At 36.7% G+C, this 15258-nt stretch overlaps 4 protein-coding genes across 5 annotated transcripts in view; 3 read left to right on the top strand and 1 right to left on the bottom strand.

Moving 5' to 3' along the window:
* Nucleotides 1-832, top strand: part of LOC100179066 (pumilio homolog 3) — a 6872-nt gene extending 6040 nt beyond the window's left edge. The window contains exons 12-13 of one of the 2 annotated variants that reach the window (XM_009861949.3): nucleotides 13-106; nucleotides 582-832. In XM_009861949.3, coding sequence (XP_009860251.1) covers nucleotides 13-106; nucleotides 582-714 — 227 coding nt within the window. In that variant the 3' untranslated portion in view covers nucleotides 715-832. The remainder of the gene's footprint in view (nucleotides 1-12; nucleotides 107-581) is intronic. The other variant, XM_009861950.3, reaches the window with a different exon arrangement.
* Nucleotides 833-854: 22 nt separating this feature from the next.
* On the top strand, nucleotides 855-3701 carry LOC113474674. The gene is made up of 5 exons (XM_026836655.1): nucleotides 855-1482; nucleotides 1797-1906; nucleotides 2229-2952; nucleotides 3135-3236; nucleotides 3532-3701. Exons 3-5 carry the CDS (start codon nucleotides 2724-2726, stop codon nucleotides 3603-3605), a joined length of 405 nt encoding a protein of 134 aa, XP_026692456.1. The 5' UTR covers nucleotides 855-1482; nucleotides 1797-1906; nucleotides 2229-2723; the 3' UTR covers nucleotides 3606-3701.
* Nucleotides 3702-6018: 2317 nt separating this feature from the next.
* Nucleotides 6019-9105, bottom strand: LOC101243277 (NXPE family member 3-like). The gene is made up of 3 exons (XM_004226653.3): nucleotides 8054-9105; nucleotides 6994-7073; nucleotides 6019-6910 (listed from the first exon to the last, which is right to left on the bottom strand). The coding sequence occupies exons 1-3, from the start codon at nucleotides 8974-8976 to the stop codon at nucleotides 6102-6104; spliced, it is 1812 nt and encodes a 603-aa protein (XP_004226701.2). The 5' UTR covers nucleotides 8977-9105; the 3' UTR covers nucleotides 6019-6101.
* A 338-nt stretch (nucleotides 9106-9443) lies between these two features.
* Nucleotides 9444-15010, top strand: LOC100186962 (NXPE family member 3). The gene is made up of 8 exons (XM_002128247.5): nucleotides 9444-9644; nucleotides 9920-9970; nucleotides 10670-10843; nucleotides 10908-11064; nucleotides 11171-11393; nucleotides 11693-11839; nucleotides 12507-12562; nucleotides 13530-15010. Exons 1-8 carry the CDS (start codon nucleotides 9552-9554, stop codon nucleotides 14375-14377), a joined length of 1749 nt encoding a protein of 582 aa, XP_002128283.1. The 5' UTR covers nucleotides 9444-9551; the 3' UTR covers nucleotides 14378-15010.
* The last annotated feature ends 248 nt before the right edge of the window (nucleotides 15011-15258 follow it).

Here is a 15258-nt window from a genome sequence, read left to right as displayed (position 1 = left end):
AACTTTTTTCAGAGTCCACGTTTTCAAACGCTTTGGTCAATGGTGTTGCTGCCACGGTACTACCTACATGGTCATCATGTAACAGAGGCGCACAAATTCTACTAGCGTGAGTATTTGTTACATTTTGATCTACAGACTACTATCTCTACTGGGCGTGTTTACCTAGAGTGATAAATGATTTCAAATAAAAAGGGTGTTAAAAATTTTTAAAGCGTAGAAAACTTATTTGAAGTTGATATTAAGTGATACAAAAAATATATTGTTCTTTAGTCATTGTTGAAACTCTAATCTAACATGAGTAACTTGTCTCATGAGTTATAACGTAGGTGTCTTATTGTATACAACTTGTGCTGTTTATGTGTAACCAACCATGTAACTTTGTGAGTGGTTGTTTTTTATCCACCACGCTTCTAGGCATGTAAGTTGTAACCAAATAATGCTTTACAAGAACAATTTGTGCTAATATCCAGGTTTATACAATATCTACAGCACACTAAATCTCCTGTGTGACACTACATCTGTTTACACCCATCAAAAACAAATCGTTGCCCTAAACGCAAAGTTTTTTTGTATCTCTACAGGCTGGTTGAAAATTCTGACAAAAACGTTGCATCAAAAACAAGAGAAATACTGAAGAAATCTCTCGACATTTTATCCAGCCATTCCGGAGTAAAAACCACAAAAATTTTGGTTGAAAAATTAGAGTTAAAATAATGGTAATTCCGTGACGTGATATGTTTTGCCTTGTCATAACTCATACAGGAAGTAAACGTAGTTAACTCAGCGTTGAGCAGGTGCTGAGGTAACGTAAATAAAACAGCTGATAACACTACAGTGTTATGACTGCAGGTTTAACTTTTGCTGGAGCTTTCAGAAGTGCAGTTTTTAATTTGTTGGACAGTTTATACTTGTACTAAAAGTTAAGCAGTTAGATGCAAAACACAGTTGTATTTTTGAACTTTGGTAGAGGTGTGTATAAACAGTTTTGTGCAGTTGGATAATAAATAAGTTACATTCATTCATTTAATGTTATGTAACTTATATTATTTTGGCAGTTGTTTTACCACGGCTGTACTTTTAAACACCTTGTGTCCTCTTACGAGTTACCACATAACTATGTGGGTGTTTATCACTTTTACTGCATTGCTGACAATTTAGACAACCCATAGAAGCCAGTGTGTTGCAACACTGGTCGTAAAGTGATGTGTGCCTATGTATCGAGTAATTTCTTGCCGAATAACTACACAATGAACATAAATGTACATGTGAATACCCAACCGCCGCCGTCTTCAAAGCCAGGTTTAGCGGAAAGCCCTGTACTTGTCGGTGTTGGGGTCGTATTAATATTTTTGTCTTGTGTATTGTACCATCTCTGCTATAAACGATTTTGCGCGGCCTATTCAGCAGATCAGGCGCGAAGGTACGAAGCAACTGCTGGATTAGTTAGCAGTCAAGCGCGACTTACAACACCAAATCAAGGAGGTGAATTTTTATTGCGTTACAGTTACACCGAACAGGAAATTAGCGACCATTGCCAGTCGTTAAACTATGTTACTAGGAAAAGTATCAAATGATAAAGCGTGGTTGCCAAACCCGCGATACGGTTTTATATTTCTTTAAATTTTCTTTGTTTACTACCAACTGTGACGAGAAAATAGAATGATAAGATGTCCCATTTTTGCCACCCCACTATAGTAGTCAAAAGAAAATATCAAATGAAAAAGCGTGGTTGCCAAAAAACCGCCAAAAAGCAGTTTTGCTACAAAACCAATTTTAAAGGGTTTAATTAATAACAGAAAACAACCGGGGACATTGTACGCCGGACAATTCAAGTTTACCTGAATATTCTGACTTACCACCAAGCTACATGGATGTACTGGTTAAAATAAGCGACGCTGAAAGCCAGGTAGAATGTTTTCTAGTAATAGAGGTTGTAGTGTGATCAGATAAACACGGTTGGCACGTAATATCTCAATTTTCGTCTAGTTTTAACAGTTCAACGCTGTTTTAAAGCATATGCCATATAGGGTACAGTTTGATTACTATTAAATGCGACAGAAAATTAAAAAAAACACCATCTTACCCCGACCAACGACATTTAACATTTATGTTTTACGACATATAAACATATATGCTGTACATATATCGTTTCCCTTACCTAAACACATTGAAAGAGACACTTATTTCTCAAAATTAACTTAATAAAGCGTTTTTTTACTTCCGTTTAGACAGATTTGCCTCCGCCGCCTTATGAAGAATCGAAAAGTACGATGCAAACCGTTGTGTAGTATTTTTTATTACTTAAAAAAAGCATTATTACATTTTTAGTTCAATATTTTTTATCGTACAAGATACAAATAAAAAGTACAAAACAAATATGTGTCGTTTATGACAAGCACTTAAATGAGGCTAAATATATACAAACCTTTCATATGCAATGCTTTGTAGAATACTGAAGCCTAAAATGTAAATATATACTTAAAAAGTTCAAATGCACAAGATTTATCAACATGGTGCTGTCATAATTTAGCGACAAGCATAATTAAAGCATAAAGATCAATTAAGGTCACGATAAATATTGCCTGACGGGCATGCTAAGTTGCAAAACAAACAAAATTATTATCGAGTCAATTGATAAATGAGTTTGTTTAACAACAAGTTTAAAAAGATACTTATACAGCCAGGTTTGTACAGTTTACAGTCAGCAGCGATTTATAATAAATATGCAGGACCAGTTGCATATCAATTCGACAGTTAGTGTCAAAAATAATGTGGCAAGCCTTGGGAATTATGGAAAACGTACAAGTTTTTTATGGAGTGTAATGGCTGACCGACAAAACATTTCTGCAGCTTTAAAACAGGAGGCGTCAGTACACATAGTGCTTGCATTTGCTGGTGCAGTCTTCGTGTTTGTAATTATCTTTTTACTTTACGTAAAGTGCTGGAAGCGAGGTATATATATGCAAAAACCCTTAATGTTTGTTTTAGGTTTGTCTTTAATATATATGTTGAAGTCTTTGTCAAATATAACATCTGAAACATTTAAAAAGTTGAAAATGTCGTATATCATGGTCTATTATATGCTCATTCTATTGAGTAGACCAGGCGAATATATTAAATTTTACCTCCTGCAGGGAATGATATTAACAGCACTGCTGCTGGTAACGGAAATTCACTTTCCCAAAGCGTGAGGGTTTGTGTTGATCTGCCGCCCACGTACGATGAAGTCATGTCAGGTATATTAATCAAACTCAAAGTCAATACTGTATATACACACGGCGGCAATATAACATGGCATAGAAAAATGAAGTAAGATGGACATCGTTATCACATAATATCCCATGTTTTGTAATAGTTTTTTTCTAGAAATGCCAAAACGTTTTACCAAAAAGTTACATACGTGGTAACTCGTAAGCGGTGTACAAAATAACCATAATTTTACCGACTGTCGTTGCCCCTTCATGTGAGGAGAAGTAAGTAACATTCATTCATTCGTTCAAGATAAACCTGCTTAAATATTTTCTATTTCAGATTTTGGGAGAAGGACATACACTGGGCCAAAGGCAAACAAATCACTCTTAACCTCTAAGCCACAAAACAGTTGAATTTTTTTATTATTGCTTTCTAATTGGCCCATATTACCTTTTTATCTTTGTTACCTTTTGTATAAGTTTTACTTACTAAATAAAATTCGTTGTTTTTGTATTAAAAAAAAAAAAACTTTGTAAAGTGTCAACAATTTAGCTAATGCTAACAGCTGGTTCAAATCAAAAAATAATATTTTTCACACGAGTACCCTGCATTAAAACGAGGTCCATGAAACAAACCCCCACACTATAGCGGCTGACTTGGCCATGCCCCGCCACGCAAGGATAAATGAGAACTTTTTGAATCATTTCATAATAATTTTAGGAAGTTTATTTCTGGGTGACTCTTTGCAGCGCATATATGGTAGCAATACGACTGCCACTTAAACGCGCAGAACAATGACTCCGTCATATTTTCGTATAGTAGGGTGTTAGAAGATGGAACACCTTTATCACCTAATATCTAAACATCCTGATCGTATTTTAAACAATTATTGGTCTATGGGAGTCGTGAAGATACGGTTTTGTAATTGTTTAAATGTTCTTTGTTTGCTACCAAACGGGGCGAGAATATATATAAAATAAAAAGGTGTCCCATCTTCCCCCACCCTATACTGTATTACAGTTAACAATTTTCTGAACACCGAAGGATAAATTGTAAAAATGAGGTTTTATCCCAACGACAACAGTCAAAGACCGTTCAAGCGTTCTAAAATGTGATCCAAATCATTGGAAATATTTACGTTTTGCTCCATGCATGTTGTTGTTCCATACACGTAACGTTTCCTATGAAATTCATGTTTTGTTCCCATGCTGTTCTTCGTATGTTTACGATATTGGTCGGCGTAAAAGAGTAGATGCAGTTAGTGCACTGAAGACCAGCAACTGCATGTTCTAATTATTCTTATCATAAAGGTACCTACAAAGCACATGTTGTGTATTTAAGTTTGATAAGCTGTTAAATTTGAATTACAAGACCTCGGATCGTCTATTAGAGCCAGTCACATTCGTATTATAGCAGCAGTATATATTTTCGTTTTATATCGAGTCTTCACGCAGCGTATATTTTCGTTTAATCCATATGAAAGTATTTACTGAAGGCTATGACGTCACGACTACGAATGCATCTGATGACGTCAATGTACCGAAAATGAGGCAAATCCGTTTCATTGTTCCTCTGACAATCGAAGCTATTATTGCTACATGTAGTTTATGGTTAGTGGTGAGGTTGATTTCTCATGGCTTCAGTACGAAAAGATTCAGACGACGACACCAAGCTGATGTCAACGGTGGTATTATGTACAGTTCAGTTGTGCTTTCTGCTGTTCTGTGTTTTGGAGAGTCCTGCTCTGCCATCTTGATGATTTCACTCCCTCCTTACATACCCGGTGATGACACGCAGTGTGACCTTTTGACGACATCTGATACTGTTATTCACGTTGTTACCATATTTTCTGTGTATTTCTCGTTGTGGCTGCGACAAAGAGCATTATACGCACACCCACTTATGACAAAATCTCACAGCAAATTCCTTACGGTGTCTAGTAGATTTAGCATTTTGGTCGTGATGATCAACTGTGTAGCTTATATGATAAGAGCTGTTGCCACTGATTTCGAGAAGTCCAGATCATCATATTATGGTTGCATATATACTGCCCCTATAATCGATTACGTTATAGGAAGCATTCTTAAAACTACGGCGGAGTTGTTGTTCTTATTTCTTTTTATTATTCCCCTTCAACGACATTGGAAAATGTACGGAAATTTCTTGTCATTTTGGAAAGCTAGAGTGCGATGTATAAACAAGCAGGAATCTGATACGAGCATTGCAGGTAGTTCTTCACAAGCAGACCACGTCGCAGATGCACTGAAGAAAACTAATCTACCGGGAATCGCAACACAAATTGAAACGAATCCCCCAATAAACTTACCCGTAAACTTGAAAATTCTTCGCTTGCTTAAACGGTTGACGTTTGTCACTGCAGTTTGCGTTGTTAAGGAAATGTTGTTGACAACATTTGTCCTGGTTATACTGCACTATTACGAAAGTTTGTGTAACTTTGCCGCAGTCCTGTTGAGCGTCAGTCTTCTTATCAGCGTTATCAGTGTTATTACGTCTTTTGATGACTACAGAAAAATACTCTTTCTGTAATTTAACACCAAATGCATTCAAAGAAGAAATCCCAAAATTGTTATTAACATCATTATACAGTCGTCCAACTCCTCTATTAGTAGAGTGGAGTAAGATCGCAAATGTTTTCGTTGTCTTTTTTCGTCCAATTTGGTAGTGTACAAATATATAAAAAATACAGAATTATATACCCGTGTCTCCAGGACTCTATAAACTCTTCGTTAACTGTTAAAAATACAATCAGGAAACATTGGATTTGGTTGCTAACAGTATCCCATTTATCCCTACGGTATACTATATCATGTGTAGCAAAAACTACTGCATAGGTCAATTATTGCTTTTAATTATTTCTTTTTTTCTTTTATTCGCATTTAAATATTTGTTTATCCTCTGCATGAATACGATAATGCCAGATCAACTTGATTAGAAATGACTTCATCTACCGGGTGAATTAAATCAGGACTGTGGTGACTCAACGTCATATGCCACACGTCCATATAAATCACTTTGCTGTTTTGCAATACTTGTTGAGTAATTTTGTTCAACCGGTAACTTAACCAGTCAGTCAAGCAACATTCGCCGATTCCGAGGCCTCGGTCAAAAGTTCCGAGTCCTTTTACAATCACAGTGGCTTCAGGATTCCTTGCCAGCATTTTCTCGGCTGCTGTTATTATAATAGTTAACCGTTTTCTGAACACTAATGGGTTATATTGTAAAAAATGAGGTCCTATCCCAACGACAACAGTCAAAGACCGTCCGCCGTCCGATCGTTTTAACATTTGGTCCAATTCATTTGAAATATATCGCATTGAACTAGCGGCCGCACCGTTCTGCATAGGCGGTCCATGCACTCTGTAATAAAACGTAGTATTCGTGCGTTCGATTCTGCTACTTCTTGAGTCCCAAACATCACGAAACGAGCCCTGCTCGTAAGCTTGTATAAAACTACTAGATTTTTCTGTCCAGTAGTTCTGTTCGTGTGATTTTCGCAGGAAGTATTCAAACCACTGGCGAATTGTAGAATCGCCCAAAAAGTAAAAAATCCGGTTAGTGATACATTTTGCCGCCAACTTTGGTTGTCTAGAAAAATGCTTGTTGTTACAGCTAGTAGACAGCCATTCGTTGTTCATCCAAAAACCGAAGGGTGACGCTTGCTGAATCCCTTGTCTACAATTCGGCAAATTGCTTCGATCTGGTGTTCAAACACAAATAAGCTTAATGTGCTGTTATAAAAGTAGTATTGAAAATAGTGTACAATGGTTTGATATTTATTACCTATGCTTGTTTGATCGCCGTCCGGGGAGACAAATATATTTCCAACGTTTCCTGAAAGATATGCCCTCTTTGTGGTCGACCTGGAATATATTTTATGAGTGTGGACAAACGGGTTTTTACAACTGAGTTATAGCATTGGCGTAATGAATCTATTTTGGAGAAATTTTGCTGAACGTTATTTTATAGCGAGAATTTTGAGTCTTAAACTCTAAACGGCTGTCGTTTAAAAATGGATATATTTGTATATATTTAGGCTATATATATATACAGTAGGATGGGGGAAGATGGGACACTTTTTAACTCTATTTTCTCGTCCCAATTAGTAGTAAACAAAGAACACTCAAAGAAATATGAAACTATGTCCTCCTGACTCTCATAGTCCGTTGTTAATCGTTTAAAACACGATCAGGATATCTGGATATTATGAGTGTCCCATCTTCCCCCACTCTACATATATATATATATATATATATATTGCATTATGTCAGTTTAGGCGATAATATGGTAATCATAGGATTTAGGTTCGATGCTCTATGCTGCTAGCATTTTTGCTAGGTGTGTTTTTGAGGAAGAGATTTAATGATAATTAATCCAACCCAGTTTTCCCTAATGGATTGTGAAAATTGTCTATACACAAAAACAAAAAACATCGCATACAAAATTACCTAAATGAATTAAAATGTATATATGAAAACGGCAGTGTTATAACGATTTTCCATGCTCCGACACGACGTGGTATTAATTCATTTATCTTTTGTTGTAAACAGTTCAGTACGGTTTACTGTCGTAGTGTCTTGGCAACAGCACAAACAGAAACGGTTGGAGCGTTCTGCAATGTGGGCGTAAAAACACAATTGGGATCTCGTTTTACAATTGAATAAACGAAATTTAGGTCGTTTCGCCTGGGCGGCTTTCAATAGCCAGCGCTCCTTTATGCTCCATTGTGTGGGTGTGCTGTGTGCTAAATAAACCGTCGTTCATTTTTAGAACCACGTGGCAAAGGTGGTTAATAATATAATGATAACCAGCGCACCTTTGGTATATTTACATTTGCTCTCACCTGTCTTCTGGCGGGAACATCTTAAAAAGATCCAAAGCATTTTTTCTCCGCACCGTATACATGTCCGTTAGGTCAGAGCATCCAAGACCTGGTTTGGGTTTGACGCAAAACCAGGTTTCCCCGTTTCGGTTGGTTAGATTGCATACGACACCGGAAATAAATGCGTCAGCCTGAATCCGGCACTGGGTTTTATCGCTCGTGGCTTCATTTACAAACGTGGCGTAAAAATCCATGGCATGCGTGTGTGGCTCGGACGTTAAATGCTTCACTGCATCTATAAAATGACCGGAGTTCCCCAACATAACTTGAACTGTAAGTGGCCCACTTCGGAACGCTAAAATCTCAGCATCGTATGAACCATTTCCGTAACTTATAGTTTGACTCGCACTTATGCTTGACCTAGTTTGCGGGTGATACGCTTTTACTTTAAAAAAATCGCCTCCCCCTTTTGCGGCGCTGGTCCCAAAGTTATCACGTGCTTCGATACGAACTTTTATAATATCGTTCACTTTATAATCTCGCTCTTCAATAAGATAGAAAGAGTGCTCCGCGCTAAAAAGAGTATTTCCATTTTGTACAAGCTTTAGCGAGGTGGGGTACTTGTGATAATTAGGGCTACCGTGTCGGTAAAACGAACACAGTTTGTTTCTAACTTCTACCCTACTAGGGTTACGTAATCCAGTTAGTAACTCAAGGAATTCCGGTGTTTTCCATTCTAACTCATCAGTTCGGTACGTGGGTGCTTTAACGAGAAGCTTCGTCATATACTCGCAGGTGGTTAGGTCTCCGTCCACAGAAATTTCCCATGGATGCATATACCTTTTCAGTTTGAATTCTATTTGTTCCCAGTAAAGCAGCAAAACAAACAGGCTAAATATGATAACGACAGCATACAATCGCCGGGTATTCCTTACTCTTAACATGACAGACGTTAAAGATGGTAACGCCCGGTGTGCAGAAGTCAATTAAAACTTTCCATTGCCTATAAACAATTAAGTAATAATATATTTAAGTTTTAGTCAGTTCAAAAATTCATTTATAAATACATTAAAGCTATACATTTTTGCATAAACAAAAACGTATTCTTTATATATACAACATACATTTTAAACAAACAGCTCGTCTTTTGTAACATATATGCCACAAGCTTTATTACCAACGGAAATATTTACTGAAACCTCGATACAATAGAAAACAACCTCTAGCGCGCTCGGTAGCTTCCTTCTTTGTTTTGGTTATTCAGAGAGTCATTTATTTTCTGGTTAGGAAAGATCCGTCTCAGGCATATAATATACAGAGCGCTCATATTTACAGGATGTGACTAACTTAAGCAGTTAATTGTAATTTTTTAAAACTGCCAGCCATGAAAAGGCCCCAGAACAGCTCTACCGACAATTCTTTAGCACACAATAGCGACTTTAAATAACAATGCAGAATGGTATAGGACTCGGTAAGGCGATATTACAGGTTTGAAAACTTACTAGCAGGAGATTTCGTTATGTGGGCAAGTGGCCGAAACAGACGAAAACAGTTTGTTTTGTTAATCTTTTTTGCTAGTTCGGGGTATTTATTCATTGAACAGTTTTACAAGGTATGTTACATATTATCTATATTTTGAGAATTTGGTAAGCTATAGCCGTGGGCCAAGTAGCTTAGCTTTTAATTCAAACTTTTTCTCGGAGTAGTTTAATTTATATTTGATAGCATGTTATAACTAGATTCGTTATGTTGCTAATTTTCTTATTTCCGCTGTTTTAATAAATTGACCTGTATTCGAAAAGACGAATACAATTTAGGTTCTATACATAATGTATCATCGTATGGTATGTAAAACAAAGTTGTGTAATACATGTTTTCTTTTTATAGACTGAATATACACCCAACTGGAACGTTGTACTTTATGATAGCTTTGATGCGGTAAGTGCCACTGTTAAAAATAAAGAAAAATGAATACTAAGTTTCCCATTTGTTACAACACCAGTTAAGAACCCGTACTATAGAATAGATGTTACGATATATTAGCTCAAATAGCTTATATTGGTAAACAGTCACGGTAAAACAACTGCTTTTTGTCGCTTTGTTATAGTTTGCCGTGAAACGCGATAGATTAAATGTTAATTCTAGTTTTAACTTCTTTGGGTTGATAAGATGGCGGTGTTATACAGTTACCATATGTTGTATACCGCTAATCGTGCGCGAACATCATTAATTGTGAGGAAACGCCTGTCCATCATATACGTCCTGGCTTGTGTAGTCAATTAAACATCCGAATTTTATATTTTTTGGTAACGAACATTTAGGATAGGCTTTTTGGATAGTCATGAGAGTGATAAGACTTCGGCCAGAGTTGGCCCATTGCCGAAAACATACATATTTGCGCTACGTTTACAAATGGTAGGGTGGGGGTAGATGGGACACATTTACTTTCTGTTTTCTTGTCGCATTTGGTAGTAAACCAAAAAATATTGGAAGAATAAAAAAACTGTATCCTCACGAAATGGACCGTTGTTATTTCTTTAAAACCAGATCAAGATATTTAAATATCATAAGTGCTCAAGGTGTCCCCCGATCTTCCTACACCTTACTATATATATAATTATGTTTTCCTGTATATAGATCGCCGAAATACTAAAAGATAAAAGTACTTTCCGTGAAAAACCTTCTGTTGAAAAGTTATTTTCCTGGCCCGCACCGACACAGCCTTACAAACACCCCGATGATGCCACGGATCCGAAATTTTCGTATTTTGAAGTGCTACCAGAAAACCAATTAGTCAAAAACCAATTTCAAGTGAGTGAAACGGAATTGGTAATGTTTTGCTGTAAAGGGAAATCGCTAATACTTTACTTTACAGCAAGGAAACACGCTACAGTTAACAATCGTAGCAAAAAATGGGAGAAATGAGAGGAAACGGTACGGCGGGGATTTTTTTCGGGTAAAGCTGGTTACAGACAATGGCGCAACCAGAGAACTTGCTCAAATTATAGATAACAACAACGGTACTTACACAGGTAAACGAGTGTGCAAGAAATGTAATTCTTATGTAACCAAAAAAGATATAAAAAAACATAAAATGCAAGACAAATACCTTCGGATTAATTATTTATTTTGTTACAGTACGTTTGCCATTGTACTTTTCGGGCGTGGCCGAACTGACCGTGTACCTTATCCATCCAAGTGAAGCAATTGATCTACTCCGAAGAGTCACTTCGACAAAAAAGTCACCAGGTTTAGTTTTTACTGGTGTATTCGACAACGGGGAATTCGTTGAACATAAGGAATGCAACATGTGGTTAGAATCGGTAAAAACCGACGGTGGTGTATCTTCACCAGAGCAACGGTAATTTCTATTTATATTATCAATCAAATTTAGTGGTTTCTTATCAGCTGTCTAAGTTGTCTGTCATACATTACAACAGCTAAAGTTAAAAATTTCAAAGCAGACTTACCCGCAAAGGTAGAAACGTGGTAACTCGTAAGCGGCCAATAGAACACCCGTATATAATAATGACTGTATAGTTTCTCCGCCACGCGAGGATATATAAGTTATATTTATTTATTCATTAAAAGCATTAAGCATTAATACGTTTAGGATATAATGAAACATATTTTATAAAAATAACGTTCTTTTATTTTAAGATTTTGTGATTTCACTCATAAAAAAACAAAAGAGCCTTGGTTTTGTATTAAACCAGTGAACGTAGACTGCAATTCACAAAAGGACCTTACTATACAAAGAAATATAGACGCAGGATATTACTTGGACAAATCTGGACTATTTACCAGGTATCTATATACGCTGCCCATGAATTATAGTACAGGCAGATCGTATCATGTTATTTCTATCTATATAAACATCCTGTATATGACAAAAATAAGAAACATAGATGGCCTGTTTAATATATGAAGTGGGCCAAGCAATATGAAGTTATTATTATGAGGATATGGTTTAGATATACACCCACTATGTGTGGCATAGGATAACGTTACGAATATACGATTTTCCGTTATATGCGTGATGGGTGTGTATTTAAGCATGCGTGCATTTTTTTAAATGGAAAGTTTATTCGCATTTTTGTTTTACTTCCGTACATTAAAATTGTGCGCAAATTACTCCTTAAATTGAGTTTTATTGTTAAGTATATTAGTTTGTTCACCGACTCTATAAGACTTTGTATCGTGATTTGACTTGTAAAAGCTATAACGTGATGGCATTTTAAAAAAGAATTAAACAATAAATTATACGTGGGTCAAAATGGGACACCCATAGCATATGGGAGTCGTGAGGATACGGTTTTATATTTCTTCGAATGTCTTATGTGTACCACCAAATTCAACAAGAAAAAACAAAAAGTGTCCCATTTGACCCCACCTTACTACACTATATATAGCGCTCCTGTCTTACCGTATGTTTTTTTCTTTAAAAACTAAAAACGATTCTTTACATTTTCAGAGGCAAAAACCTTCGAGTGCTGATCGGTAAACCGACGAGGATCGTTATTTCACCAGGTAATACAACACTTTATTTTAGTCTGAACCGCTCGTTACTAGAGCACGACCGATTATCGGTTAGCCGATATATCGGCCGCATTTTTGGTGATTTACCGATTATCGGCAAGGGCAAAAAGCGGCCGATATTATCGGCGCTAAGTAACCAGACGGCCAGCAACGTGCGTACGTAAGAATTAATGCAGAGCGATACCTTGTTCATAAACGTAAACTCACTCGTATACCTAATTCAACTCGTTCGTAAAAAATCTAACGTATTAAACTAGGTCAAAGCGTCTGATCACGCACCCACCGCATGTCATGTTTATCAGGCGCGTGTAACGTCGAGGTTACTTTAGGTCACTTACGCGTCTTTACGCGTCAACGTGATACACAAATAAACTGCATTAGCTGATAAATATAATTAACCAATTAAGTAATTACAAGTTCACTAATAAGTAATTAATAATAATAATTAAGTCTGTTAGTTGATTTTTATTAGCTATATCAGATTTTTCCGTTTTATTCAGTCAAGTTTTTTAGGTGCACTAAAATATCGGTTATCGGCAACTGAAATTTACAAAATATCGGTATCGGTTCGAAAAAAGCAATATCGGTCGGGCTCTACTCGTTACGGTAATTAAGTCCCACACGCGCTATAAAATGGGTTACAATTGTTTCAATACACCACTTGTCGAAAAACCAGAGAATATTTGGATTTAAGGATTGACGTCATTATCGTGGGCGTATAAAATTGCTTCAACCCAGTCGTCCAGTTTAGGTTATCCAAATTATAAACCATATAAGGAATAAGTGGAAATATATATCCAAAAAATCAATCACCCACAAAGTTACAGGTATGTAGTGACTCATTAGCGGACACGAGGTGTATGAAACAGAACATCCGTGTTAACACCTGTCTGACGCGGTTCCTTGAGTAGCCTACACCCAAGTATTAATTCACCTAAGCTATTTTGCTTGTGTGTAGGAACAACAAGATTCCCTTCTTTACCTCGATGCATTGCGAACGAAGTTAGTTTAACACCGCCCTCGCCTTCAGGCTACTTTTTGAACGATGTTTGGCAATCAACACATTGTGCAATAAGATCAATCAACAGAAATTCTGACCACATTGATTGCTTGAAAAACAAGCGCGTGTATTTGTTTGGCGACTCCACCATACGTCAGTGGTATTCATACTACGTTCCTTTTGGACACTTGAATAAGCTTGGACAACTGCGCATGTATTTCGAGAGCATCTTGGGGATAAACACGGGCGTAAATCTATACGAAAAAGAAGCCACGAAAACTGTATGGGAACCCCGTAGCGCTGAAAACAAAGTTATAAACACTTCTATACACTTTGCGGCGCATGGACCACCCTTACAGAACGGTGGTGACTTGCAGTCTATGCCCTATATAGTCGACAGTCTTGATAATTTAGAAGGAGGTCCTGGAACTGTTGTTGCCATGACAATAGGCTTTCATCTCTTACTGTATGACCCGACAGTTTACGTGCGGAGATTGCAAACCATTCGGGATGCTGTGGTTAGATTACTGGAACGCTCCCCTGGCACCTTGGTGGTCTTTAAAGGTTTAAACACATACGAAATGGACGATGTTCTGCATAGCCAATGTTGCTTGTCCGAGTGGTTGGCTCTAAGATATGAAACTATCGCAAGAACGATTTTCAAAGAAGTGGAAGGACTAGTTTATGTTGATACGTGGGACATATCAGCATCGACACAGTACATGGTCAAAGACAGTCTTCATCCTGATAACCGTGTTATTGAAAACGAAATGCAAGTCTTTTTGTCGTTTGTATGTCCAACGTAACATAACGGCAAATACTTTACCACGTGGTGAAATCATGTTACGCTCTTCGCATTGAGCTTATAATTAAACGATACGCCATTCTGTTGTGTCGAATGTATACATTATGTTCGAAGTCTCGGGCGTCACCCGTATATAATTTCGAATCAACACGTATCATTTACTATCTTTCTCTTACAATTAATAAGCACTGTACATCGATATATATATAACTCCATTGTGAAAACGTTATTGTTCCTGGTTCAGTAAACAAGTCATCGGGCCTTTTTAAATGCACAATTTCATTTTTCACTATATTTTCTTGCACATTGTTTCTTATGTACTTGTTTTTGTTTTGAAACATTTGCGTAGGCACTGTATATTTCCCAATAGCGTGAAGTTAATTGACTGCGTGCCAACAACTATAGTGATTATCATTTTAATCAGCATCAATTATTTTATACGGTTGGACTTTTCTTTCGTTTTTGCCCGAAGTACTGATTACTCGTTTCAGCCACTTGTCGAGTTTCGTGTGTGCTGAACAAAGTTGATGTTTTCGGCATTGTTCTTTTCGTGCGTTATGTATTCCTGTATCAGTATACCAGTTGCAGTTTAGTGTTTCAGACAGTTTCATTTTAAATACACGAAAGAGCTTTTTTTGTATAGTAGGTATATGTTTATAACGTAGAAATTTTTTTTATATTTGTATAAGGCGTACAAGTTTCAGAAATGTGAATTTTACCGCCAAAATTGTATCAGGTTTATAAAGTATACAACCTGGTAGGCTGCGATTGTATGTTATTAACCATAATAATTGAGGTAACTATGCATATTAAATACATTGATAAATTGTGGGCATTAGCTAAATTTAAATTGTTTTTTTTTTTACTCTTAAATAAGTAACG

This window comes from Ciona intestinalis, chromosome 11, assembly GCF_000224145.3.
Source record: "Ciona intestinalis chromosome 11, KH, whole genome shotgun sequence".
Classification (NCBI taxonomy): domain Eukaryota; kingdom Metazoa; phylum Chordata; class Ascidiacea; order Phlebobranchia; family Cionidae; genus Ciona; species Ciona intestinalis.
The sequence above is the reverse complement of the archived record's forward strand: the minus strand, read 5'-3'. Positions and strand labels throughout refer to the sequence as shown.